The following is a 26,584-nucleotide window of genomic DNA, read 5'->3' on the forward strand; positions in this document are numbered from 1 at the left end:
CTTCTGTTGTTATCCTATTACGTTATGCATTACTGGGCCTATATTTTTTCAGTTGCTTCATAACCATTCTTGTTCTGTTTCAAACTCTTTTCTCATCACCCTTATCTCTGGAATATGCTACATAGATACTCTAGAACATAAGCTCATTATGGCATTTCACTTAGATTTTGTTGATTTTTGTGGCTGGTTTTTTTTTGTTTTTGTTTTTTTTTGGCAACCATGTCACAGCATATAAAGAAGTGTCTGATATCTGAATAGAAAAGCAAAAGAAGTTTGACATTTTCCATCACCCTTTCCGGCTTAGTGACTTTACTTCCACGGGATATCCTGTTCTGCAGTGCTGTCCACTACTAGCAGCAGCACTGCAGCCCTTAACATAGAGTCCTCTTCACAGTGATCCTGACCCCATTACCCATAAACCCAGATCTGTCCGTCAAAGGCGGTTCCCACAGCAAGGTGTATACGACTTATTCACTTATGCTGCTATCTGTGTGTCATTCACAATAGTGTATTAACTGAAGGGTCTTCCCAGGTTGTTCCCAGGCTGTCAAGAACTGTTTAGATGGTTCCTTAAGCACATTCTAACAGAAAAGAGATCAAAGATAAGGGAAGCTTGATGAAACCTATCCCATCATGCTCCCAGTTTCCGCCAACTCCTTAACAACAACCGAAGAGAGCAGCTGCCAACACCTCCATTCATCTAAAGCAAGTGTTCTCAACTTAATTATGCACCCGAGTCCCCCCCACCTCAGGGAGTTTAAACTGAGGATGACTGATGGCCAAGCCCCTTCCAGGCTTGAAGCTCAGGCACAGGCAACATGTAAAAATTTCCATAAGAGGATTATGTGGCCAGGACTGAGAATCACTGGGCTCTGAAGGACTCTGGCTCATTCAGAATACAGCCTTCCAGACACCAGATATCTCAAAGTCAGAGGCTTAAAGTGCAGAGCAGAGAATCAGCAAACACTAACCAAACAGTAGCTCATGTCGTGTAAGGTGTCAGCCATCATTTAACCAATTCCACCCACAATTCTGCAGGCTGCGGGCCAGGACCACTCCATCTTCTGTGTCTTCAATAAAAGCCATAAATCTGCAATTTTAGATGGAATCTCACAATTGGAAGTACTGGCAACCCATTCAAATTGCTTTAAAATATTGTCTGGGATGAATAAAAACACTTCTTGGCCTGGATTCCATTCGTGGGCCATTAATGTGCAGTTTTTACTTTAAACCAACTGCTCTACCATATCATAAAAATCCTTTTACATTTCTAGCATATCTGTATTAAATTCCTAGAAAGCTCCACTCCTTTATAATTCAAAAATGTCCTCGATGCTATATAAAGATAACCAGTCATTATAGTCAGACTAGTTTTAAGGGGTCTAGAAAGCTCTATGGTTTAGATTATGAGACAGTGAATTGCCTTAATCATAGAACAATTGCTGATATGACCATCACCCTCATCTACCGGCATTCATCTATACTTGCAATACATAAGACACCGACTGACCCGTTTGGGTTCCACACAAGTTCCTGCTCCACAGGGCCATCCCAGACAGTCACGGATATAGGATCTAAGATGCTGCTGCTTTGGAACAAATACAGTTCAAGCTAAGAAGTGGTGAAAGTTTAGAGAGAGGTTAATTTGCCCACAGGAGATGTTGCAGGTCACATTAAAGCTTTCGGTTAGAAAGAAGTGTAGTTGGATGTGAACTAAGGTAGGGGAGAAGCTGAATGTGACCAGTGAATTTGGATTCATGGAGGCAATGGTGAGCAGACTGAATGGGGCTTTGGCATTCTTTGGTTTGCTCGGCTTTTGTTCTGTCTTTCTTTAGGTAGAAGAACGTGGTGGCGAGCCGTGATTAGGAACAGCTCCTTGTATATGATAGGCGAGGCAGACTAGACACAAGAGGCCAGACAGGAGGACATGTGCATAGCTCCTAGCCGAGGCTGCAGGTAATGGGACTGAGACAGTGTCCTGAGTGATGGCAGAGAAATTGGAGGGAGACATTCTGACCTCACTACAGTAAAAGAAATGCTGTTCTATCATGTCCTAGAAAGGATTCTTTCTGTGATAAGCAATTAACACAAAAGTGTTTCTTTTGCTTTTACAAGGGGACTGAGATGAAAAGAACGTGAATATGATTCCATTATACAACCGTATTTTGAACTTCACCTGGTCCAACCTCACAATTTACAGATGGTATTTATATGCCATATAAATAGAGGCAGAATGGGGCTCAGAATCCTAAGTTTTTTTGCCTGTTAGCCTTTCTCTTCACCACAGTGTTTCTCTATTCAAAGCATTCATATATAAATGGCTTATATACCATATTCTCAAGCAAGAAGAGAGAAGATAGCTTGTGATAAAGTATAATGAAGGCAAATCTGTCGCCAGTCAATGTAAACAAAGGGAAAGGGTCCAGCCTTGCCGGGAGGTTGTATGGAGGAGGAGGTAAGTTCAGGCATGATGAGCAGAGCTGCCACCATCCCTGCTATCAAGCATTACAGATGTCGAGATAAGGCCACAAATATGGAAGGAACAGGACAGCAGGTTAAGAACAGCTGTAAGGAAATGCTTGAATGGGTGCTGTGCTCTGCTCTGCCATCACCCAGACTAACGCAAGAAGGAACCATGCTTTCTTATCTTCCCATTCATTCTCCTGCTTCAGTTTGGAATACTGTTTCTCCCACAGGCTTTCCAGAGGATGACTGGGAGATGCTTGGTTTTCAGGTAGGCATGATGACATAGTCCCTTAATCTCAGCTCTTTGATGGAAGCAGCAGGTGGATCTCTGTGAGTTTGAGGCTAACCTGGTCTATTCAGTGAGTTCCAGGACAACCAAGAGAGAGACCCTATCTCTAAACAAACAAACAAACAAACCTAAAAATTTAGAAGGAGAAACTTTTATCTTTTAAAAAGGGATGGTATTGGGATGATGCTCAACAACCAAGAAACCAACAGAGACAAACTTCCTCTTTTGACTCTTATTTTCTTATTACCAGATGAAGCTATCTAGGCAAATGCCATCACTGTTCCACTAACGTAAACACAGTGAAAGCCTGGTGCCATCATTAATGATAAAACTCTGCGGTTCGAATCAACTTGAGCACCTTTTGTCTACAGCATGGTCCTTCTACAGGCTTGGAAACCAAAAACTGGTGAAGAAGGCCCTATTTTCCTCTTCCTCTGGTTGCCATAGTTTCTGATCTCAAATGAGTTGGGCTGTGGAGGGAGAAAGATTGGAAGGAAAGAAATTCAATCATATCACCAAGGGCAAGTGATGGCCCCTCAGGGTGTGGCAGGGATTCAAATGTCAACTGTTATTCGCAGGGAGCTGTGGTGTGGGCTCAGCACTCAACTGAGGCTTAAGACCTCTCTCCAACTCTCCTCCACTGTCCACTACTCACAGCCTCACATTCGGTATCAATTCAATTTACAGGAAAGTCCAGTTTTCTCAGGTTACGCTTTCTCAGATCTCTTTTCTGTTGGGCCCAGGCCTCCCTCATGGGAAAACTCTTAGTTTTGCCCAGTTGGCTATGAACTAGAAGTTTTCTCCCCAAAATAGCTAGCTACTTTACAGGTCACAGATGAGTCATGGTCTAGTTTCTCTATCCCTCAAATAGCAGGAAGCACATGTTAATCCCTTTAAGTAGCTCTCCAGCTGCCTCCCACACTTGGCTTGAACAAGATTCCACACCATGAAGACAGAGAAAACTGACACAATGGGAGATGCTAAAGCCTTCATCCAATCTTGAAGGCAACTGATGAACTAATGATGGTTGGACCAAATTCCGTGTGATTCCCAGTGGGCAGCCTCCCATAGGAAGGAACAGGACATTTGCAACTATCTTATTATTCTTGTCAGTCAGAGTTTATACAAAAAACGTTAGATTTTTATTAAAAATATATATATATGTATATATTTCAGGTGAAAGCTGAGGAGATGGCTCAGTGAGTAAGCATGCTGGCTATACAAGTGTGAAGATCTGAGTTCAGATCCCTAGAGCCCACATAAATCTGAACACTGGAATGCCCCTGTAACCCCAGCACCCCAGTGGTGAGGTGAGAGGAAGAGATGGGAGAATCCCCAGAAGCTCATGGGTCATCTAGCCTGGCATAGATAGCTGTGAACAAGAAGAAATCTTGTAAACATGAGGTGGAAAGTGAAGACTAACACCCGAGGTTGCCCTCTGACCCCCAGATTCACACCTTGCATGCATTTCTATATTTATACACATGTGTGAATGTGTGTATGCTCTATCATAAATCACCTATCTATCTATCCATCTATCTTTCCATCTGTGAGTCAAATTACATGCGCTAACTACCTATTTCTACTCAGTCCCTGCTCCACATTGTTCTAAGACTCGTGGCTAACAACAGAAGAAATATCAGATACCCAAATTACTTTGAAATCAGGCTGGTCATCTGCTGGGTCATGGGAAATAGTTTCTTCCTGTGGCTTGTGCTGTTTTTCTTTCTAATTGTATTGTTGACTTAGTTCTGTCTACGTAAAACATACTCAGAAAGTCAATCAGGATAGGAGTTTGACCTAAAGTGTGTGAGGCATGAAAGCTCGTGGCATTATGAGGTCCGGCTGGTGATCAACTCCTTCCCAGTGCATCCTTTTACCAAGCTGTTCTCACTTGAATTTTTAAACTTGTGTGAACTTCAAAGAACATTGAGCCGAGAGTCATTTACACTTGGGCCATCATAAAAAGGCAGATTTCTCAAAAGGAAGACTGGCTGTTTTCCAGGCTGCCAGGAAGCTTTTTATGGGATATTTTAAACCATTCTCCTTTCAGCCAGAAAGGAAAATTAAACTTGGCCAAGGATGAATGCTCTGCCCAAGATATGAATCACTGTGACCAGAGACAGAGCTCAAGGAAGACCTTCCTAACACCGGGGAGAAGGAAGTGAAAGCCACCTACCCCACTTATCACAGAAGAACACGGAGCAACATGTAACAACCAGCGGTTTCTTTTCAGGAGGCATCTGGATGAATTGTGCATGCTTGTAGAAATCTTTTGTGTGCATTCTGCCCCCGATAGAGTGAGGTAAAGGTGTGACACACCACCCCCCCCCCCCGCCCCACGAAGGCAGGCTGATGACACTTCTAACAGCCCTGCTCTAAAACAAACAAACGAATAAAAGATGCTTGGGGATTTCAGTCTTCCAACACTGACAGTGAAATATTCCATGCATAAGGAATACAGAATGACATAAAAATATCCATCAAGCATCAGGCAGCTCTGCTGGGTCTCTACATTTGGTCAGCCTTCTTCAGTTCTGTGTTAAAATACGTGATATTTTGGAGACTGTACTGAGCACTGCCTTACCTCTTGTTACAGAAATAAATTCTATGCTGACTTCAGTACTGGCTATCCTCATTTTAACAATTATGTCAGCATCTCTATGGGTTTTGCAATGCAAGCTTTAGTATTCAGATGTGGTGAAGCCAACAGGTCTGAAGACAACTATTATTGAAGAGATGGCTCCCTTACACTTACAAATCCCAAGACAAGGAAGGAAACCCTAGACAGAGGGAAGACACACAGAGTCTCATCAAAAGAAGGAAGCAGAAAAGGGCAGGTCGCCTGGGAATCCATGGAGAGTGGACCCAACTCACCTCTGAGCCTGCCTCCCATTTCCACAGTCACACCAGGAAGGACGACACCACAACTGTTCCTCCTTAGGCATCCTGATTAAAACAAAACAAAACAAAATCCTAGAATAACTCTGGTTATATAGGTAGACATAGGAAATTCTGATCTTCTGGAAAGATCAGAACGTTTCACAGATTTTTAGCCTTTATTAGATAAAAATAGTTCTCTTCCTGGTGAAGGCCTTCTCTTTTCTGAAGGGAAACAGAGGAAGGGTGGATCTGGGATAGAGAAGGTGTGGAGGTGAGGGGGAGCTGGGAGGAGTGGAGGGAGGGGAAACTGCAGTTGGGATGTAACATATGAGAGAAAAATGAATTTTAAAATAAGATTTTTGTCATGGTTCACATCAGTTTCATCAAATATACTTTCTATGCCTATTAAATTATGTTTTTCTGTCTTTTAATATTGTAATTTTATTTAACAAGAGTTTTTTAATGTATGGCAACTTTGGAATTCTGGGAAAACCCACTTCAATAATGATTTTTTAAAGGCTGTATGGCACATACATTATTCTTGTTTTTTCAGACTGTAGATTTATACTAATAAGATCTTTAACTTAAAATTTTCCCTTCTTTATCTCGTCCCTGTCTGGCTTTGCTACCAGGTTACACTAGCCACACCAGATGGATTAAAGAGCATTCTCTTTCTCACTATGGCAGTGTCTTGGGTAGTTTCTACAAAACTGGAAATTTTTTAAATTTAATTTAAAGGCATGCGCCACTGCCACCCAGCTGCTCTACCTTCTTTGCATCTTTGGAAATTTTTTTCTGCTCTGAAGAGGCAGAGTACACTTCCGAAATCATATTGCTTGGCCTTGATATTTGGTGGAAAGTTTTTAAACTATCAACCTGATTTGTTAGTGACTATCAAACTATGCAGTGTCTGTGTCTACCCGAGACAGTTTTCTTAATTCTGTCTCTGTGAAAATGTTCTGTGTTGTTGGATATATATATATATATATCACTGAGAGGCCTTCTGTTCTCTGAAGGCAAAGGAAGAGCGGTGGATCTTGGAGAGGGGAGGTAGATGGAGACTGGGAAGAAGGGAGGGAGAGGAGGCTGTGGTTGGGATGTATATCGTATGAGAGAAGAATAAAGAAAAGGAAAAATTTTAAAAATAAAGTATCTAAAAAAAGTATGTTTAGAGTTGTCTCATTTAAAGTCTATTATATTATGTCTGTAGTGCCATCTTTACCCGTGTGTGTGTGTGTGTGTGTGTGTGTGTGTGTGTGTGTGTGTGTGTGTGTGTATTCCTTGTGCAGCATGGATACATTTTTTTTTTCAACTCTATTGTTCTACAGAATGAATTTCTGGTTTTGTCAGTTCTCACTAATCTCATTTTTGTTTTGTTTTGTTTCCAGACAGGGTTTCTCTCTGTAGCTCTGAAGCCTGTGCTGGAACTCACTCTGTAGACCAGGCTGGCCTCAAACTCACAGAGATCCACCTGTCTCTACCTCCCGAGTGCTGGAATTAAAGGCATGCACCACTGCCACCCGGTTGCTCTACCTTCTTTGCATTGTTTTTTGTTTACTCTCTCAAGACAAACTTAAATGTTGCAATGTGTTTTAAAGTTATTCAGTTAGTCTCATGTCCCTATTCCTAAAATAAAAACATACCAACAATAATGTTTTTATCTTTGCTATTGACTTAGAAAAAAATCTGCCCATGCCTTTGGAATTAGTTGAATATAATTAGAGTAACAAAATTAGAGTGAATTATCAGAAATTGTTGGTTCAAATAAACTTTGTATGATAATAAAATTTATAGTGTTAGTAATTCAATTGTCTTCAAAAATAGTCAAGCAAATATAGTTGCCTCTAATAATTGTCATTAATGCTAGAATTATGAAAGTATTTTAATGTTATGTGTATGGGTGTTCAGCCTTCATGTATGTCTGTATACCTCCTGCAGAGGCCAGAGCGGGCATCAGATCCCCTGGAACTGGAGTTACAGATGGTTGTAAACCATTATATGAATGCTCCAGTTTCTACTGAAAGCATACTGCCTTCACATCATCACAAAGTATAAACTCAAAAGTCAAACTACTCTCACTCAAGGACTGCTTACCAAATTGTCTTGTCTTCTGAGTGTTTTGCCTTCCCCGATCGTCCTCATTGACAGTCTCTCATTTCACCAATCATAGAACTGATACTTAGCTTCCTCGTGGCTGTGATCTAATACCTGGCAAAATCAAGTTTCGGGAAGAAGGGCTTGCTGAGCTCGGTTGGAGGGACAGTCCATGGTGGCGGTCTGAATGAAAGCAGCTGCCATGGGCTCATAGATTTGAAGACTTGGTCAAGAGGGAGAGGCACCATGTGAAAAGATTAGGAAGTGTGGCCTTGTGGGAGCAAGTGCATTACTGAGGTGGGCTTGGGGGTTTTCAAAAAGCCCATTTCAAACCCACAGTCTCTCTCTCCCTGCTGCCTGTGGACGCAGACATGGAACTCTGGGTAACTTCTCCAGGAACATGTCTGCCTGCAAGCCACCACACTGCCCACCATGATGATAATGGACTAAACTTCTGAAACTTTAAACAAGCTCCAATTAAATGGTTTCTTTTATAAGTGTTGCTGTAGTCATGGTGTCTCTTCACAGCAATAGAACTAAGACATCAACTATGGTATCAGTGGACCATGAGGCAGCTTAATCATGTGGTAGCTTGTTGCATTGCATCCACGGTAAGGAATCAAGCAGAGATCAATTCTAGTGCTCAGCTTGCTTGCTACTTTTTATTCTGTTGGACCCCAGGCAATTAAATGGTAGCACCAACAATTAGATTGACGTCTTCTCACCCCAATTAGCACAATCTAGAAACTCCCTCACAGACATGTGCAAAGGATCTCCTACATGATTCTAGGTCCTGTCAAGCTGACAATATCAATAACCATGCCAATGTTTCTTATTATATTGCTTTTGAGTTTCACTTCAAATTCTAACCAGGAATAGAATGAGGAAACACTGCCTTATGGTTTTTCTGTTTCAATAATTCAATTAATCTTCTACTGGCTTCTTACATTAAAAGCTTAACTCACTATTAGTCTGTCTTTTTGATCCTCCTTCTGTAATAATAACTTAAAGTGAAAGTTATGTATAAGTAGCAGCTTGACTATTTATATTGTATTTTCTTATATTACCCAAAATCTTTTTATAATTGTAATTTCTTCTTTGACTTATGCATGATTTAAAGGAGTGCTAATATTTTGTTTTTGTTTTGATTTTCCATATGGGTGTATGTGTGTTGAGGTAAAGGAGTTAATTATCTTACTACTGATTTCTAAGTGACTTTGTAATTGCATTCTTGCCAAAGAAAGTTATTTGTTTTTACACTAATTTGCTTTGTGACTTGGTTCAGAGTCGATATTTTTTAGCATTCCTTATTGACTTGGTGGGTTTTCTGGCCATTATGAATTCCTACCTAGTCAATGAAGGGTCCTAATTTCTTTACCCTCTCTTACTCTGCGATGTATGTTATGGATGTGAGTGTGTATGTGTGTGTGCATGTATGTGCCTGTCTGTCTGTCTCTCTTTCTACTGAATTAAATTTTCTTATCATCTAAAGGAATTATTTTGCTAAAAGGTTTTTAGTATCTAATTAAATTTATCCACCAGTATCTTTATTTTACCCTCATATTTGAATGGTAATTTCCTAGTCATATAATTCTAAATTAGCAATTATACTTCTCTAATAGTTTTGAAGATATTTTTACAAACTTTTCTAATTTTTTCCCTTTCAAGATATTTTGTCTTTTTCTCTCTGCATGCTTTAAAAATATTTTCTCCTATAGATCCACAGCTTGCATTCTCAGATCTCTAGCAATGAAACATGGTTCCCTTTTCTAGGACAGCTTGAGATTTCTGTCTGTGGATTTACAGCTTTCACAAAGGATAGAGTTTTTCCTGGGTGCTAGTTCATTGAAAGTTGGCTGGTCTCTATTCTCCGTTCATTTCCTTCTGGAATGCATATGAGATAAAGGAAAAGGGGTGAGTAGGAGAGGGAGTTTCAAGGGTGGAGAAGGGGAGAGGAGAAGAGGGAGGAGAGGAGAAGAGGTTGACAGGGCCTTTGCATTTACCCTCTGTTACCTGGAGGACCACTTCGACATCCATATGCAAATTCTCTGCTTACCAAATCTGGAAATAACACTTATCCCCCCCCCCCCCATCTCTCTTCAAATTCTCTTTTGCAATCACCGTGGCTCAGAATAACATCTGGGATTCAGTTTCTTACTTTGGGCTTTTGAGAATTTTTGACACTTTTGTACAAGCACAGCCATACATGTTAAAGTGATACTTCTTGTGATTTATTTAAGACTTCTGGAGGAAATGAAAATTGATCTTTTTTTAAAAACTGCTTTAAAGTGTAAAAGTCCATAAAAATATGTTCAAAAGTGAGAGTGTAAAATCCAGTGTGAACCTGCATAGCTTCCATTCCAAATGGTTATTGAACTATATAGAGGTTCATTGAGATGTATAGACTTTGGGCCTATTGTGTGAGTTGTTTGCTTTTTTTTTGTTGTTGTTTTATTTTATTTTTTTCCAAATTTTTATAATAAAGTTTATAGAGTTTTTTTAAAAATCTTAACTACATTAATAGCTTTGAACCATTTAATACAGGCATGGTCTCTGGAACTTTTAGAAATCAAGTCTATTACTAGTGCTACAGACATTGAATTAGGATGAAACAGAAGAGTTGGACCCTTGGAGCAAAGCATCATGATGATTCTCTCCCATGGTTCCTTATCACAGTGTCGGAGCATGGGATGGCCAAGCTCAAACAAAGAGAGATAAAAGGCCTGCGTGCCCCCACTGCAGCCACAGAGCATCTGAGAATTCCAGGCCCACATTAACCTTGTGAGCAGGAAATGATAACTGAACAATGTAGCGTGGAGAATTTCATAGACATTCATTGCTTTGCTCTCCCATCGGGCACGAGTGTTCTAAAGCCCGTTCAGAGAGAGCTGTGATGTGCCTGGGACCAGGCTAGGGGACAGCTCAGAGGACAGTCTCTGCTCTTGTAGAACTCTCTCGCTACTCATGAGGAAGAGACAATTACGTAAACAGGCGGGCAAGAAAGAAGAATGTAGAACATGCCAGAAGGAACATGAAGAAAGTTTTAAGCAGGAAGGAGGATGAGGGACCATGTCAAGAAGGTTGTCACTTTACATAGAGAGGTCAGGGAAAAACCTAGCTGAAACAGTGAATTTGAGAAAATGGAAGGTGAAGGGCAAGCCAGGAGGCTATCTGTAGACATGATGAGATGATGAACCTGAAAATGTTACTTAAAACATGCATTGCAAACTCTTACTATTAACTAAGCTATTTATCAAATTTTGGAGAGAGAGAAAAAAACAAGAGGTTAAAGGAGCTAGGGAACAGAGAGCAGGAAGCTCCTGGGGGTTCTGAATGCCACTGTACACAATTTGTATTTTTCCCTAAGTGAGGAGAGGAGCAGGACCCTATGGGAGTTGTTTTGTAGCAAGGATGAGACAGATATTTCAGACAAAAAAAGATGTCAGAAAACCAGAGGTGGCAGTGGCCAAGAGAAGACTTCATGAACTGGGAAAACGATGTTATGCTTTTATATCAATGGTGGATTCAGCAGAGGAGGGGAAAGAAAAGCTTGAGATGCATGAAAGAAAGGAAGGGAATCTGCAGTAGTGGTTCCCCAGAAGGAAAGGTGGAGTGTGAATGGGAGGGGCTCCCCTAGGGCAGGATGATGGACAGCTCAGGAGGTATCAGGGGACTGCCAGGCAGGTGAGCTCACTGCAGTGAACACGTGAGAGCAGCAGGAACTTTTCTCCTGACTCCACCCCCACTCCACCCCAGGAACGGGATGCAAGGTCAGTTCGGTGTGACCACAGAGGACAATGTACTGGTGGCTGATACAGGGAAATAGAAGGGTCTCGTAGCTGATAGGCAGGACTCGGCTACTCAGCGTTTCTTGAAATACAATGGTAAGAACCTTACCCACCTTAAATTCATCTCAGCATGCAAACAGAACCCGGACTAGCACTTTTCTGAGGGGAAGGGAACATCTCAATCCTTATTCTCACAGGAGGCATCCCATGTGTGTTGGCTATTAGCTATCAATCACTCAGTGGCTTATGATCAGGTAGATGGTGATGCTTTATACCCACTCTCTTTTCAGGAGGTTTGTGCTCACCAAGCTTCGAGTCATCCCCAGAGGATCATTTTCTGGATTTGAGGACCTGGAGAAAATGTAGGTATATGATACTACTGTGTGAATGTCTTGGGTGGACTTGGGGCATGCCTAGCATGATGTTCTATACATGTGTCCATCCTTACCAAGGGCCCCTGGCAGCAGACTCAACAAAGCGTGGATTGAATGTATTTGGGGGGAAAATGTCATGGGTGTGTGTGTGTGTGTGTGTGTGTGTGTGTGTGTGTGTGTGTATGTGTGTGTGTGTGTAATTCTTATTATTGTTATTCCATAACTGATACACTATTATGACCATTTATATAAATTTGTATTGCATTAGATATTACAAGTAAGCTAAAGTTGACTTATGTTACAATATGCATGAATATATGGGAAGATTATACATGTAATATACAAGACCTACGTGCTATCTATAAGTCCTGAGCCCCTATAGATATAGTGGTCAGGAACAGGACCTAGAACCTCTATGCCATGGGAAAGACTGCACTTAGAAGTCACCTGATGTGCCAAGCATCTTCTGCATGGCTTCCCATTCCCTCTCCCTATCATGCTTCCTGCCAATGGTGTTTCGGGACAATTGCTGATTCTTGTGTGGTGCTCATGGTCAGCGTTTCATTTCACTCTTGTTTGGTTTTTGTAGAAAGGGTTGCTTTCCAGAACCCTTCAACTAGACATCTCAAAAAAAGATATCATTTTTTCTGCTTACTGTCTTTTTCTTTCAAAGATATACTTCTACTGGTTCTGGCTAGCTTTGAATCAACAGCAAGGCCTCACATCTGCGTCCTTTAGACCTCTGGTTCCTGAGTCATCTGTGCAAGCAACAATCAGTCTCTGTAGGCAAATGTTTGAAAGTACTAAGAACATTGGCAGGACTGGCCAAGAAGTCTCTTTTGCTATCGCAACCACTGCCCTTTTATCGATGTGCTTTAATTTAGAGTCGGCTCCAAATGGAGTTTTCTCAAAGTGGGATGCAGAAGCCAACCCAGAGTGAATCTTCTCACACCACAAGTAACATGCCCTTCCTTTGAAGGCCTCTGACCTCCCCTCCTAGGATTTAAGAAGGGAGGCATGCTCTCTGCAATGGCACAGCCAGGGTTCAGAACTTACATGGCAGTCATAGATGCCGAAGTATTCAGAAAAGGGAATATTTTTATGGTGGTGAGGTGGAAGCCACTCTCCAGCTCATGTGTTTCTCCTGGAAGCTGTGGGATTTTTCCACTCAGTTCTTCCCCTTCCCTTTAAGACTATCTCTTGGCCAGGTGGTTGTAACAGAGAAACCATGTCTCAAAAAAAAAAAAAAAAAACAAAAAAAAAAGTTTCTTGTTGATGTCTAGGGAAGAGGGAAAGTGATCGATTAACAAAAGGAACACAGAGAGAAACGTGCTGTGCTTCTACGGTTAAACTGTCTGCTTGCAAGCCATTGGGCAGAGCACTGGTGGACTGCTAGTTCCCGCGTAAACTATGTAACCTTGACTTTCCTTTAAGGCCTTTGCTTCCTCATCTGTGTTTGAGAAAGAGACCTTCATTGTCTTGTCAGATGAGAACTCAATTTAAAATGTGCTGACTTCCAATGTTTTACCTGGTAAAGATGTGTAACAGAACATCAGGCACGCATCTGAACAGAACTTACCATGAAGCCACAGAGCCAGAGAGATTTGGGCTGAGGTATGCTCCTTGGGAGATTAGCCCATGCCCTGCCAGTGATGTATCGTGTACTAGATGACTGTAAGGTACTCCTGGGTCCCCCCAACATCCTTCTACTTGAATAGAGACAGAAATAACGGCTATCACAAATAATCCACCTATAAAATCTCATCTGACAAATATGGCTGGTCCCTCACAGGGCACCCAGCATCCGATGAGAGCTGGTCAAAGAGCTGGTCAAAGGGAGCTGACATAATAATAACACAAGCAAGGAGGCAGCTGGTTCAGCAATGCAGCATCTCCAGACACAGCATATTGGTTTCTGCCTCGTGTTTTTTATCAATTAGCTGAGCTGATTGCAGTGAGATATGAATCGAAACTACACTTAGCTTTTAATTCTTTTCACCCTGAAGCATCATCCTCAACCCCACAGGCCTTGGCTCTCAGGAAACTGCCATCTCCCCGTAGTCTCTGGCTTTTGCCACTGCCAAGTTCTCATCTCCTTTCTACATCCATCCTTGTCACCTGGGTTCTTCCTTCAGTTTTTAACCAGTTTCCTACATTTAATAAATACTGGCTTCATCTTCCATGTCTCCCTCTCCCTAAATCTCTTTAATTCGTTCTGCCTATGACCAAGTTTCACCCCTATCCCACTAAAAGGAGAAAAAGGAAACACTTTCTCTTACATGGCCCCTCTCCACCAGGCACTTTCCTCTCCTCCCGTCACGAAGACCTTGGGAAGAATGCCCTCACCCGAGCTCCCACCTCCCTCCCTTCCACCTCTTCACCTGCAACCACTTGCGACTTGGCTACAAATTCTTGGAAACTGTCTAATTAGTCCATCGAAGGTCTCAAACAACAACTATAATTGAGAGATCCAATGACTTTGGGGGAGGATGGGGGAAAGTGACGGCTTTAACAGGCTTGTTTAGTCCCCGGCACACGGTGAAGTCCTCAATGGATGGTAACTACAATGATAATTATTGCAATGATGATGCTAATAAGAAACGGCTGCCAGATACCTCCTGATATCTTTCAATGCTCAGTTCTACTCCAGAAACCTTCCCCAACCACCCGGGCCACAGAGACTCCGCTCTTCATGGCAGGACTGACTTCCTTTGCAGACTTTGTTTACCCAACTACCAGAGTCCCTACTGCCCCACCCCCACCCGCAGCAGCTCTTCAGGGGCTTCAGTTTTACCTGTGGGTCTTTTCTCCCTCACACTAAGTGCATATGGTAAGGGGAGACATTCCCAGCTCTAAAGGTGAGCTCCTAACTGAGGTGGCACGCAGTTTGAACACGATGTCGCCTAGCTCCAGTGGCTGCTAGAGGATTGGTTCTGTAATCTGGGCAAGCCACAAATCAGGAGGCTTTTATGTCATTAAGCAGTGAAAAGGTCAGCTCTTTCCTGGGGAATAGGACTCCTCAAAGAAGTGAAGGCAAGACAGTTGCCACTATCTATCCACTAGGGGTGTTGATGAGGATGTAACTCACACTATAGAAGGGAAGGCTCGGGGAGAGCCCGGGTCCTAAGGACCCTAGATCCTCAATAAAGCTGCTTCTAAAGCCATCTTCCTCTTTGACCATCAAGTTAAATGAACCATTAAATTCCCTTCTTTTCCTTAAGCCTGCTGGGGGTTTTTCTTCTGCCTCTCAGAACAGAAAAGAGTTTAACAAATGTTCATATCACTGGTTGTGAACATAACATTTTATGTATTTTTTTTAATCTTAAACTGTATTTTAATTTTGACTATATAATTACCTGTGTCACCGTAGAAGCTCATGCCCATCTATCTGCCTATCCACTCCTTCACTGTGGACCATATCCATTTTTATTATTTAATATATTCTGTTCATATTTAAAAGTCTTCTCTTATCACCCTATACTGATTATATTCACTTTGGGGGTGGGTATCAAAACAGGGCTTCTCTGTATAGTCACGGCTGTCCTGGAACTCATTCTGTATACCAGGCTGGACTCAGACTCAGCGATCAGCCTGCCCTTGCCTCTCAATTTCTGGCATGAAAGGTGTATGCCACCAATGACCAGCTATGCCCACTCATTTTTATGTCTCTGCTTGTTAAATATGGATGGCGTGTACTTGGCTCTGTGAGGCACCATGGATTAAATACTGTGTAGAGAGACAAACATACCCTTGTGCTTGTGGAATTTATATTCCAATATTATTGTTAGAAATTAAATGTCATATCAGTAAATGTAAAATTGTGTGCTGATAGTCGCTGTAGAGACTGGGGGTTGGAAAGTGTGTTGTTGGAGTGTTTGTGGTAGTAGTTCTTCCCTCCTGGAAAGGTTCAGGAGAATCTTTCCAGGGAGAAGACATTGGTGTGGCAATCTGCAGGAGAAGGAGTGGCCACCTAAATGGAAGTGACAGCCTAGAAAGGAAATTCTTATGCACCAAAGTCTCCCGGTGAGCTCTATGACATAGTACATTGTGCAGACTGAATGAGGGCTGGCAGAGCCAGGAAGAGCAAGCAAAAGGCTTACCTCTTCAAAGCAGGGCTGCCTCCTGTGTGGAGGGGCCACCTGGCTATAAAGAGACCCGAAAAGCAAAAGCATTGGATGGGATAAAGGAGGGATGTGTGTGCATAAGGGCAAGTGTGAGGGATGACACAATCGGATGTTAATTCAGAAACTCTTACTCTTTGGTTTCTGTGCTGTGATGGGTAACAGAAAGCAAGCCTGTGGACAGGGACAGCTTGGGACAAAACTCAGTGTTGTGAAGAGCTGTGGTTTTTCATCCTCCTTGTCTGTCGTACAGGTCATAGGTCTCACCATCATTGCTATTCTGCAGATTAGGAAACAGGTCTACTGAGATCAGACTTTCTGCCCAAGGTAACAGTGAATAAGCAATAGAAAAGGGATACTCCAGAGTGGGATGTGCTTTGTGCATATGGACTTAACTAGATTGCCCAGATTCTTAGATTGCACGTCTTTATTCCCTTCATTGCTTAAACCCCCCCCCCCCCCCCCCCGCCCCATGCTGTATGAGCATCTAAGTATCCATCAGCTGTAAAAGTGTTCATGGCACCTCCCCTTTCACAATGTTGTCCAGCATCTTAAATATCCCGTCTCTATATCTGGAACACTGATGGGCTTGGATCTCCATCTCTTCCTCCTTAAAATTACAAAAGGACCATGCCTTTTCCCATCCAAAAAGAAAGGAAAATTGTATGCACATGCTAACTCTCACAGATGAGTCTGCCTGGTCCATTAACCCAGTTCTGTTTTGGGGAACAGTGAGCAGGAGAGTCTTCTGGGTAAAACAGAAGCTTCTCCATTAAAGATGGCAGGGCCCCTGTTCACACTGTAGCCTTCATCAGCATCCTTATCTCCAGCCTCCCAACTCTTCATTGCTTTGGGACTTGCTGGGAGAAAACGGAAATCATTAAACTCTCTGCAATGTGAAGTGGCTTTGCAAAGTGCACTGTAAACTGTTTACATTGTCTTTAATTACTTTGGAGCCATATGTCAGCTTCATATAAAGTGTGAAGATTATGCTGAATAGAGTGGGGGGAGCAGGTGACAATGTGGTGATTTATGGTAACCAGAAAAATTATGTATGGAAATGAGCACAATTTAAAAACACATCTACGTGCTATTATAACACTGGAGGGGGGGAGAAAAGCCAGTTTACAACAAAATATCTTTGAAAATAGGAGCATGATGAATATGTAAATGAGACCAATCAACATCAGCTGAGATATGGTATATGCAGATGAGACGGCAGAGAGCCAAAAAGTGAAATAGCTCCCAAACCATAAATATGAACCATATAAAATTCATTTGAAATATTCATGATAACATAAGGACAAGAAATATAATCAAGTGATTTATTTGCATATAAAAAACCAGAACACTGTCCTGACGAGGCAGTCTCCACCTCCAGATCATGGTGTGGGGAAAGCTGATTTAACAGAGGGAATGAGGGTAAGCACTGTTGCAAGCACACCAGACAGAGCTGAGGCTCCTCTGGGTTCTCGGTCCTTGGCGCTCACTCTGGACATACGAAAAGGGATGAAGCAAATCAGGAAACCTCAGCAGTGGTGGCGACTGAGTTCCATCGCTTTGCCCTCTTGGCATTTCCTTGCAAGGGGCTTCGAGGCCCTCCCAGCACAGACCTTTATGCTTCTTAGAATTAGTGAAGAAAAAGCCTTGGGTTTCACTTGCTGAAATTAGCAAGAGAGAGAGAACAGCAAGTCCCTAAGTGTCTGTGGAAAATGGGAGGCCGGTGTGGATTGGGTGGACTCCACATGGGGAGAGGGGTCCAGTGCCTCTAGGTTGCCGGCAGCATTTATCACGCCCAGCCCACACGGAGCTTTGGAAAACCACATATCGGAATATATGGAAATGTTTTTGATTCTACTTTCTATGACAGATACAAACAGTAACCCTTTTAATGCTTCTTTACTGATGCTAATGTACCTCTAAAATAGTTATAGCCATACAATAAATTTTAATTAATAACTTAAAAGAGGAATATTCTATTGGCAAACACTATTTTATGTTTTGTTTTGTTGTTGTTGTTGTTTTGTTTTGTTTTGTTTTTTGCTACATTTCTTTATTGTGGCTGTGTATTCATGTAGGTGCACCCAAGCCATGCACACATGTGGGATCCAGAAAGTTAGTTCAGTGGCTTGAACTCAACAGGCTGTCAGGATGGGTGGCAAGTACCTCTACTCACCCAGCCACATCACAAGCGCGGCAACCATCATTTCACAGAATTACTCTATAAAGTAAGAGAATTTGGGGAAAATCAAAGACTGTTGAACCCTCCTTGGTGTCATGTGTAACTCACGAGTGGAGAGGGTTTCCTGTTCCTGCACATCTGGAGCCTCAGGAACCAAGCCCAAAGTGGTTTTGTGCTGAGCAAACTTCAGAACGAAGGAAGCCCCTTCTTGGAGTGCTGTGCTCTCCAGATCTACCGCACTCCCTCACTTCCCTGAGAGTAACTTAGCTCTAAGAACTTGAAAACTGAGAGTTGCAAATGGACTTAGCAGTTGGGGAACAGGGGAGTGGGATCCATTAAGTTGTCATTATTAAGTCAGGTCAAGATGAGTTAGTGTGCAGAAAAGGAGTCCTTGAGTCGTTTCTGTTCTGTGTGAGTGTTCTGAAAATAAGCGGTTTTGCTGTATTTATTGCTTCAATCAAGAACACAGATGCTCTCTTCTCATCACCATTCCTGTTCTTTCCCATAAGTCTCCTCAGTTTCAACTATTTCTACAGGGTCCTTAAAACTTACTCCTACAGTATCTAAAAGCTGCCAAGTTCAGAAGGTAATAATTTATTAGCTTTGTACTCACATCCAGGTGGTTTTGTCTGTCTGCTTTGCTTTCATTTCTTCTACATATTGGCAAGAAAATGAGTAGATCTGAAAGGGAAAACGGAGTTCCTAAAATCTATAATTTTGGAGAAAATCCCAATTCTCTTTCATGACTATTTCCACATCTCAGTCACTTATATTTCATCCATGAGGCCCGAGTGGGAAGTCCTGGGATGAGAAGGATTGCAAGGGAGAAGGGTAGAGGCGAAAGCCCCACTGCGGATTATTTAGTCTCGGTGGCCAAGTTGTGGGTTTTACATCTCTCCCTTGGGAAAGCACCATTTCCCTTAATCACATCTTCCACCCTATGATCTCCCACCTCCTCTGCCATTTCATTCTCCAACACGTTCATGATCTAGTGATTCCTTGGTGGCGTCTTCCACTCAGCAGCTAAGACTTCTAAGTAGAGACTTGACAGGTACTACTCAAGGCATTTTCAGCTTGCCAGAAAGTGCAGTCTTCTTCCATTTTCTAATCAACAGCCGAGACATCTCTAGCTTTTAAGATTTCTGTATCAGCACGCTTTGCTCTCCTGACCTTTCTTGGTAAGGTGGGCTGTGGGAGAGACTTTCAAACGGCGTGCACAGATAGACAAGGAGATAAACTGGCCTCCTTTTCTTCCCTGTCAGTATCTTCCCAGAGAAGATACAGTTTAGGCAGCGTGATGCTCAAGTTAATAATATTCTCATGGCTCTGCTCTGGAGACTCTTGCTAGTTATTTTTTAATAGGATAGTATTAAAATAAAGAAGATGTGATCTAAAGGCAAGCTCAATCAATGCACAAACTATTTATTTTTATTTCCTCATTTAGCTCATGCCCATCACAGCCGCATCCATCTGGGGAATTTATAACTTAATAAGATGCTTTAAACAGTAAAAGACTCCAGTGGACTCTAGGCCCACTCACCTGCCCACCCCTCAGCAAATAAACTGAATCTAACACTTCATAACCTCCCTTGCAGTACTCAGATTCACCCTGGGCAGCCCACACAGAAATTAAATGACCAGGGATGTGTTTTTATAGCTCAGTCCATTTCAGAATTTAAACAGCCAGGGAAAGAAATGAACAACAATGAGAGATAAATACCACAGGAGCCTGTGTGAATGTAGTGGAAGTCAACCACCCCAGTGGCTCTGAAGCTCTAAAGAGAGTCTGTGTATAACGATAGCAATGTTTGGTGCCAAATGTTTTGCAAACATGTAATTTGTACTTGGATGTGAGGGTCCTTTGCTAAATTAAAAGTGTGTGCAAATGTAAAGTAAGAGGGATGAGAGCACATATGCTCCGTTGTCTTAGTGGCGTCTCAGCCCAGCCATGCATGCTTCTAGGCTTTACCCTCCCATATTTCTCCCAAGCTCCTGGGATGAGGGTGGAATGAGAATAACAGGCAGTTTGTCAATTTGTCATCCTTACACCTTGGTTCCTTTTTCCATCTTACATAGCTGTACATATACACATACAAACACACATACACACACATACAAACACACACATACAAATATACAAACACACACATACAAATATACAAACACACACATACAAATATACAAACACACACATACAAACACACATACACACACATACAAACACACACATACAAATATACAAACACACACATACAAATATACAAACACACACATACAAGTACACAAACACATACACACACATACAAATATACAAACACACACATACAAATATACAAACACACACATACAAACACACATACACACACATACAAACACACACATACAAATATACAAACACACACATACAAATATACAAACACACACATACAAATATACAAACACACACATACAAATATACAAACACACACATACAAGTACACAAACACATACACACACATATTTTAGTTTGGTTTTGTTTTAAGAAGAAAACCACTTTAGAGCTTACTATTCTTTTCCCAAACATTTCTCCAACCATACTGAAATATGACCAATGAATTTTAAAAGTACATATGTACGTCATTTAAAAAGTGACATTAGATATGATAGACATGATAGATACTATGAATGATTATCACAGTCAAACTCATTTCATAAGTCAGATCCTCCATTGTTTTTCTTCTTAATTTTCCTCTCTCAGTTAAGACAACAGTCTGAAGAACTTAATGACTCTGAAACCTAAGACACTCCTCACTAATTCCTCTAAAACAACTTGCCTTCAGAATAAGAAGTAAAAGGGAAAAGTGGGGAGGCCATAGCCACTCTGAAGGACTGAATTACTAGCTGCAGCTCTTCGTCAGTGTGGGACAACATTTCCAGACTGACCGTCCACCCACAGGAGAATTTACATATGGGGAAAGGGTGTTCCTCCCATGATCATGCTGATAGCGCTCTCATGACTCCCTCCATCAAGAAAGGACAGAGGGGAACCAACTGCCTGTTGCCAGTCTTCACATGGTCGTTTAAAATGTAACCTAATCCCTTCCCTTAAATCCTCTTCCTTGCTTGTCTATGTGACACATAGCACTCAGTGAAGTCACATGCAATATGACTTCTTAATTTAGTAAAACTAGCATTTGCTGTGGGAGGAAAAGGTAGTGTAATGAATGCAGTACCAAGCCCTATTACAAATGCATTCCCTGCAGAGAGAGTAAGCCTCTCACTAACTTCACGGAAGTTAGGCCAATTCAGAGACCACTGGTTGAGGCTTTCTGAAGGAAGGAGATTTATAGACTCCAGTCAAATGCTCAAGACAAGAACAGAGCGATGGATGACATCAGCTAATCCATCAAGTGATTCATCATAGTTTATGGAGTCAACCATTGTGACTTCCATCACTCCCTGTTCATCTGTGAGGACGAGGCTTGTAAGGAGCATCCTCAAGCTGTATGCACCTGCTTCTGATTAAGGCATATGTTGTGTGTTTGTTCTGCTCTCCTTGTGAGCAACTCTAAGAGAAACCATGTACACCAAGAGAATAATCCATCCATCACGCAATAATTCAACAAAACCCTCTTGTACCCCAAAATGAATTCAGTACATCAGAATGTTATTTGACAAGGCAAATATGCTGGCCACTGATGGTTGCTACAGGCAATGTGTCATCTCTTATCTCCAGGAGTCACCCATGCTGAACAATAATGTCAAAAAACAAAACCAATTTGTTGAGACTTTTTTTTTAACCAGAAGACTAGATGAGCTGCTTTACATAAGCTATTTTATTTACCTATGACAATCCTACTATCACCCCCATTTTATAGTGAGAAGGTTGAAAGTGATTGTATGCGTTTGCCAGCATCGTACATTTAATAAGTGATGAGGCCAAGATTAGGCCAAGAGTTCTTATTCCAAGGTTCATGGGAGCTACCTAAGAAACTAACAAGACAGTACCAGGTATAGAAGGATGCTCCCTTTGATCTGGAATGGAGAGAAGTCGGACGTATATAAACACAAATTCACACCTGCTTTACAACCCCCTTTGCACCTGTTAGCTACTTAGATTCCCACACCAACCCATTAACAGAAGCTGAGATGAGAGACTGCGTGGTTTTCTCAGCATGGAACATGCCCTTGAGCATGAGTATGGATCATGCAAACCATGAATAATCCAATGCCTCAGTAAACACATCCATTATTAAAAATTGGCCCAGCTTGGTAGGGAGCAGGGAAGGCCTGGAGACAGGCAGATTTCCAGAGCTCACTGACCAACCATCTTGCCAATCAGTGAGCACCAGGTTTAGTGAGGGACCCTGTCTCAGAAACAGGGTAGAGCACCACACTGACCCCTGGACGCCACACATGCACACTGATGAACATGTATGCATACCCACATACAACACACACACACACACACACACACACACACACACACACACACACACACACAAGTTGAGCTGTCAATGCATTTTTAAGGAAAATTTCCCAAGTCAACAAAATGTATTGTATTTGTTTTTTCCCTATTTCTCTCAGCCTCCTCTTAAAATTAACATTCTACTGGCATGCAGGCTCAAACAAAATATTTTGGTCAAGACATAATACTTCATCTTAAAGAAACAGAATAGTTAATCAGTTAGTGTTAGAGACAGAGTCTCATGTAGCCCAAGCTAACGGCAGAGTTGCTTTGTAGACAAGGTTGGCCTTGATCTATGGATCTTCCTACCTCTGATTTCCAAGTGCTGGATTCTAGGTATGCGCCACCATGTCCAGAAAAGAATTCTTCTAGTTAACCTCAGTGAGGACTTCATGAGCTCCTGCTTAGTGGCTCCTACAGTGAGACACATCATATGTTAATGAGCATGCCAACTACATGGGCTCCAACTAGTACAGAAAGGTTGATTGAAGAGGCCTGGATGTGACCTAAGATTTAACAGGACCCAGGTAAACCCAATGCTCCTGGTCCAAGAGCAGTGAATAACACTGAGTAATAATACCAGTCCCGTGCTAGGAATAGTGTGGTATGCCATTGAAACAAACAGTGAGCACTCTATTCCAGGGTAGCTGATAAAATATACATTAAATAGTTAGAAACCAAGCACAGAATGTATGTAGAAACACATACCTCGTTGTTATTAGGCCAGTGAGAGACCATGAGATAAAGGAAACAAATGTTCTTTTTGCCAATATCAGAGAACATCTAATAGTTTAAACAGTCCCAAGTTTGACTAGTCGCTTATAAAAGTGCCTTGCCATTTCTAAAAGGCACTCTGGTGGTGCTCCAGAACCAGCTGTACATCAAAGCATTTCATGCACATCCAGCTCTTCCCAGAGCCTGCCACTGTATGAGCATCTGAGCACATTGGACAAAGCACTCCCTGTTGCTGGGTATCTTAGGCAAGAATGGAGACTGAATAAATCACTTGTATCCTTGAAGTCTGAAGTGGGCAGAAGTCAGAGGGAGAGCGCAAGTAGAGGTAGCACATAGGGTTTCTTCCAGGTAGAACACAGCTAGAATCATGAGCGAGCTTGGTTTGGAAGGGCACACTGGAGGAAGGCACTTGGGTTGCTGGAAAGAAACAAAAAGACCTTATTTGTTCCTCCCTGTGAAGCCAAGGCCCAATGACATCCCTGCAACAAAGCCCCAAGAGAACCCCGAGCAGAGTGAACATTGCTGGTCTGCATGAGTCCTGAAGGAGGAATGTGCAGCGCTAATCACTGGCCTGAGGTTGCCATTCCGTGCCCTTCCTCCACAAGCCATTCATCAAGTTTATAGCAGCAACAGGAGTTCATTACCATGTTCCTGTTTTGCACATTCTTGAACAAGGTTATGCCTCCAATTTTAAGTGTGGTATATAAAATGAATGAGGGGAGGTGGGAGGCTGAGAGGGCTCCTGGAGGGAACAGTAATAAACAGAATAGGTGTTCCTTGCCAACTGGAAATGTGAGTTTCCCCCACCTATTTATGACTTTGTATAATCAGAAAGAACAGCACATCACTTACACTCTCAGATCCATTCCTATTAGTGGCTCCTAAGCTGTTTTTATGAATCTACCTGTCTACTCATTTTTCAGCCATCCTTCCATATTAAGAGTAAAAATAAAAGGAAAAATAAAAGGAAGCTCATAACGTGCTTGTAGAAATAAGAACTTGGGTGAAACACCACCCAGGACTCTAAAAGTTGCTGTCCAAATACCAGGTGCTGAATCAATTCAGACATGTGGGGGTTAGAGACCTAAGAGGGCCTTTGCAGTGAACATAGGATTTCTATAACCTAAGAGGAGTGGTGAACATATTCTGTGCAGCAGATACTGATGAAACAGATTCAAAGTCATAATAGGCATTTGGGGGTCTTCCTCAACACAAACAATGCTGTACATTATACATTATACATTATACACAATGAACTCCCACTGAACTCTGAAAGTTCAAAGAGAAATTGTATAAACAAGCTCCACATACTGGGATCATGGCATCACAAGGCACAGATCCTGATCTGTGCTCCACTCTAGATTCTGTGGGTAAGAAACAGGGATGTTATCAATCGATGTCCTGATAGCACAGAAACTTGTGTTGAATAGAGAGACTTAAATTACATCTAAAAGCACTTAGTGTCGCTGAGTTCAGGAAGCTGATGTTTAAAAAGATGGCTCTCCATGGAATAGATATTCTTCACACAGAACTTACAAGAACCAAAGGAAACAGGGATTTGCATGTACCCACTAATCTCTTATTAAACCCATATTATCTCAGTGTAAATTTTGTAGCCAAATCAAGACAAGTATAAAAATCACTTTAATTCTCTCCTGCCTCTGGCTTTGTGGGTACTGTTTACTGTGCACATAATGAATTCATATACTACTTCTCGCCATAACCTTATGTTGAAGAAGTAAATTATCTCTAGCATAGTTTGGCACAGTTGCTCTTGATTCTAAGAAGTAGCTTCCTTACTGACAAGAGTAAGTTTCTTCAATGCCCATTCACTAGGATAGGAATGAAATCAGAAATGGAACTATTGTACTCCAGCCCAGAGAACAATGAGAGCAATTTCCCCACTCTCCACTAGGGACAGCAAAGTGAATGCTCACTGTTCTCAAGCCTGCTGTCCTCAGATGGAGCTATCTGGAAAGGGCATGGCATGGTTTTCTACGTTTTCTGAGATTGACCACGGTCCATCATTTTTCACGAATTGCTGTCAGTGTCAGACATGGGAACTAAGCAGTCTGGTCAGTGAGTTCACGGATGGCGCATCACTGCAGCTGGCCTCCGTCTCTTGGTAGTCCTCTGCTTAAATAGTGCACAAGGCAGCTTTTGATTGAACCGAATAAGCCACAACCACTGGCCTTCCTCATTAACTCTGCCTCTTTGGTCCTCACCTTCTCCCGCTCCTGGAGTGTAGAAATGACCAGCTTGATAGACACGTTTGGCCCTTTCAAGCTTTATATGTCACCCTGGAAGTCATGGAAAAAAGGAAATTTCTGCAACTGTGCTCACTAATGTGTGCTTAAAAGCAGAACTTCGTCCTTTGAACGACTTCAAAGATTCAGCAATGCAAACAGGTGGAGGGTTCGTGGCGATCAAGGTAGAGGTAAGACTGCCAATGCAGCAAAGTTTTAACTTATTATCAAAGACATCGGGCGATTTTCAAATTCCTCTGACCTGAGACTTCTGACACAGCCTGGGTGACCCAGTTATGAGGTCATTATAGTTCTTTGCTCTAGTTCTGTCTTTTCTGTTCACACCCCAGATGTCCTCGGGCCCAACATCTAGTCTGGCCTTATTCCCCTAAAAGGGCTCAGGGCAAGGACGGCTGACCACCTTTGAGCCTTGGGTTCACCATTCTAGAACCAGACCACTGAGCCAAAACTGGGCAGGTAGGCTTTCAAAAGTGCCAGCTGTAAACTGCACTAGCAACTGTGATATGGAGGGATGCACATTTGCCACATCTATGTCCCCGAAACATCCTCAAAGTGAATGACTATGTGCACTGTAGTCAGGCAGGTCTTTAAGCTGCCCCCATTGCCTATGTCTTGTGTTTTTTTTCATCAGTCCCATGCTGAGATGGAAAGTTCCTTCTAGGACTGAAGGAATTGGCCTTTGATTCTCAGACAAGGGAATGAGTTCAAAGAAACGACGCCTCTCTTGGTCTAGTCCTCCTCAGACTGCCTTTCCATTCTTTGTTTTAATGTTTCTAGATTATTCCATTGTCAAGTTGGCAAATGACACTGCTTTTGTGTCTCCTTGGAGTAATCTAGAAATATTAAAATTAAATCCCCCGGGGCCATCAATCAAACAACATTATCTGGAAGGAATACAAGGGCTCAGTTCTGCCCAACCTAATTACAATTTCAATTTT

At 42.1% G+C, this 26,584-nt stretch overlaps 1 protein-coding gene across 1 annotated transcript in view; it reads left to right on the forward strand.

The window, feature by feature from the left end:
• Fshr (follicle stimulating hormone receptor) overlaps positions 1-26,584 on the forward strand; it is a 179,382-nt gene that overhangs the window by 65,941 nt on the left and 86,857 nt on the right. The window contains exon 2 of the mRNA XM_036171349.1: positions 11,811-11,882. Within this exon, the coding sequence (XP_036027242.1) occupies positions 11,811-11,882 (72 nt within the window). The remainder of the gene's footprint in view (positions 1-11,810; positions 11,883-26,584) is intronic.

Source organism: Onychomys torridus, chromosome 21 (assembly GCF_903995425.1).
Source record: "Onychomys torridus chromosome 21, mOncTor1.1, whole genome shotgun sequence".
In the NCBI taxonomy this organism is placed as follows: Eukaryota; Metazoa; Chordata; class Mammalia; order Rodentia; family Cricetidae; genus Onychomys; species Onychomys torridus.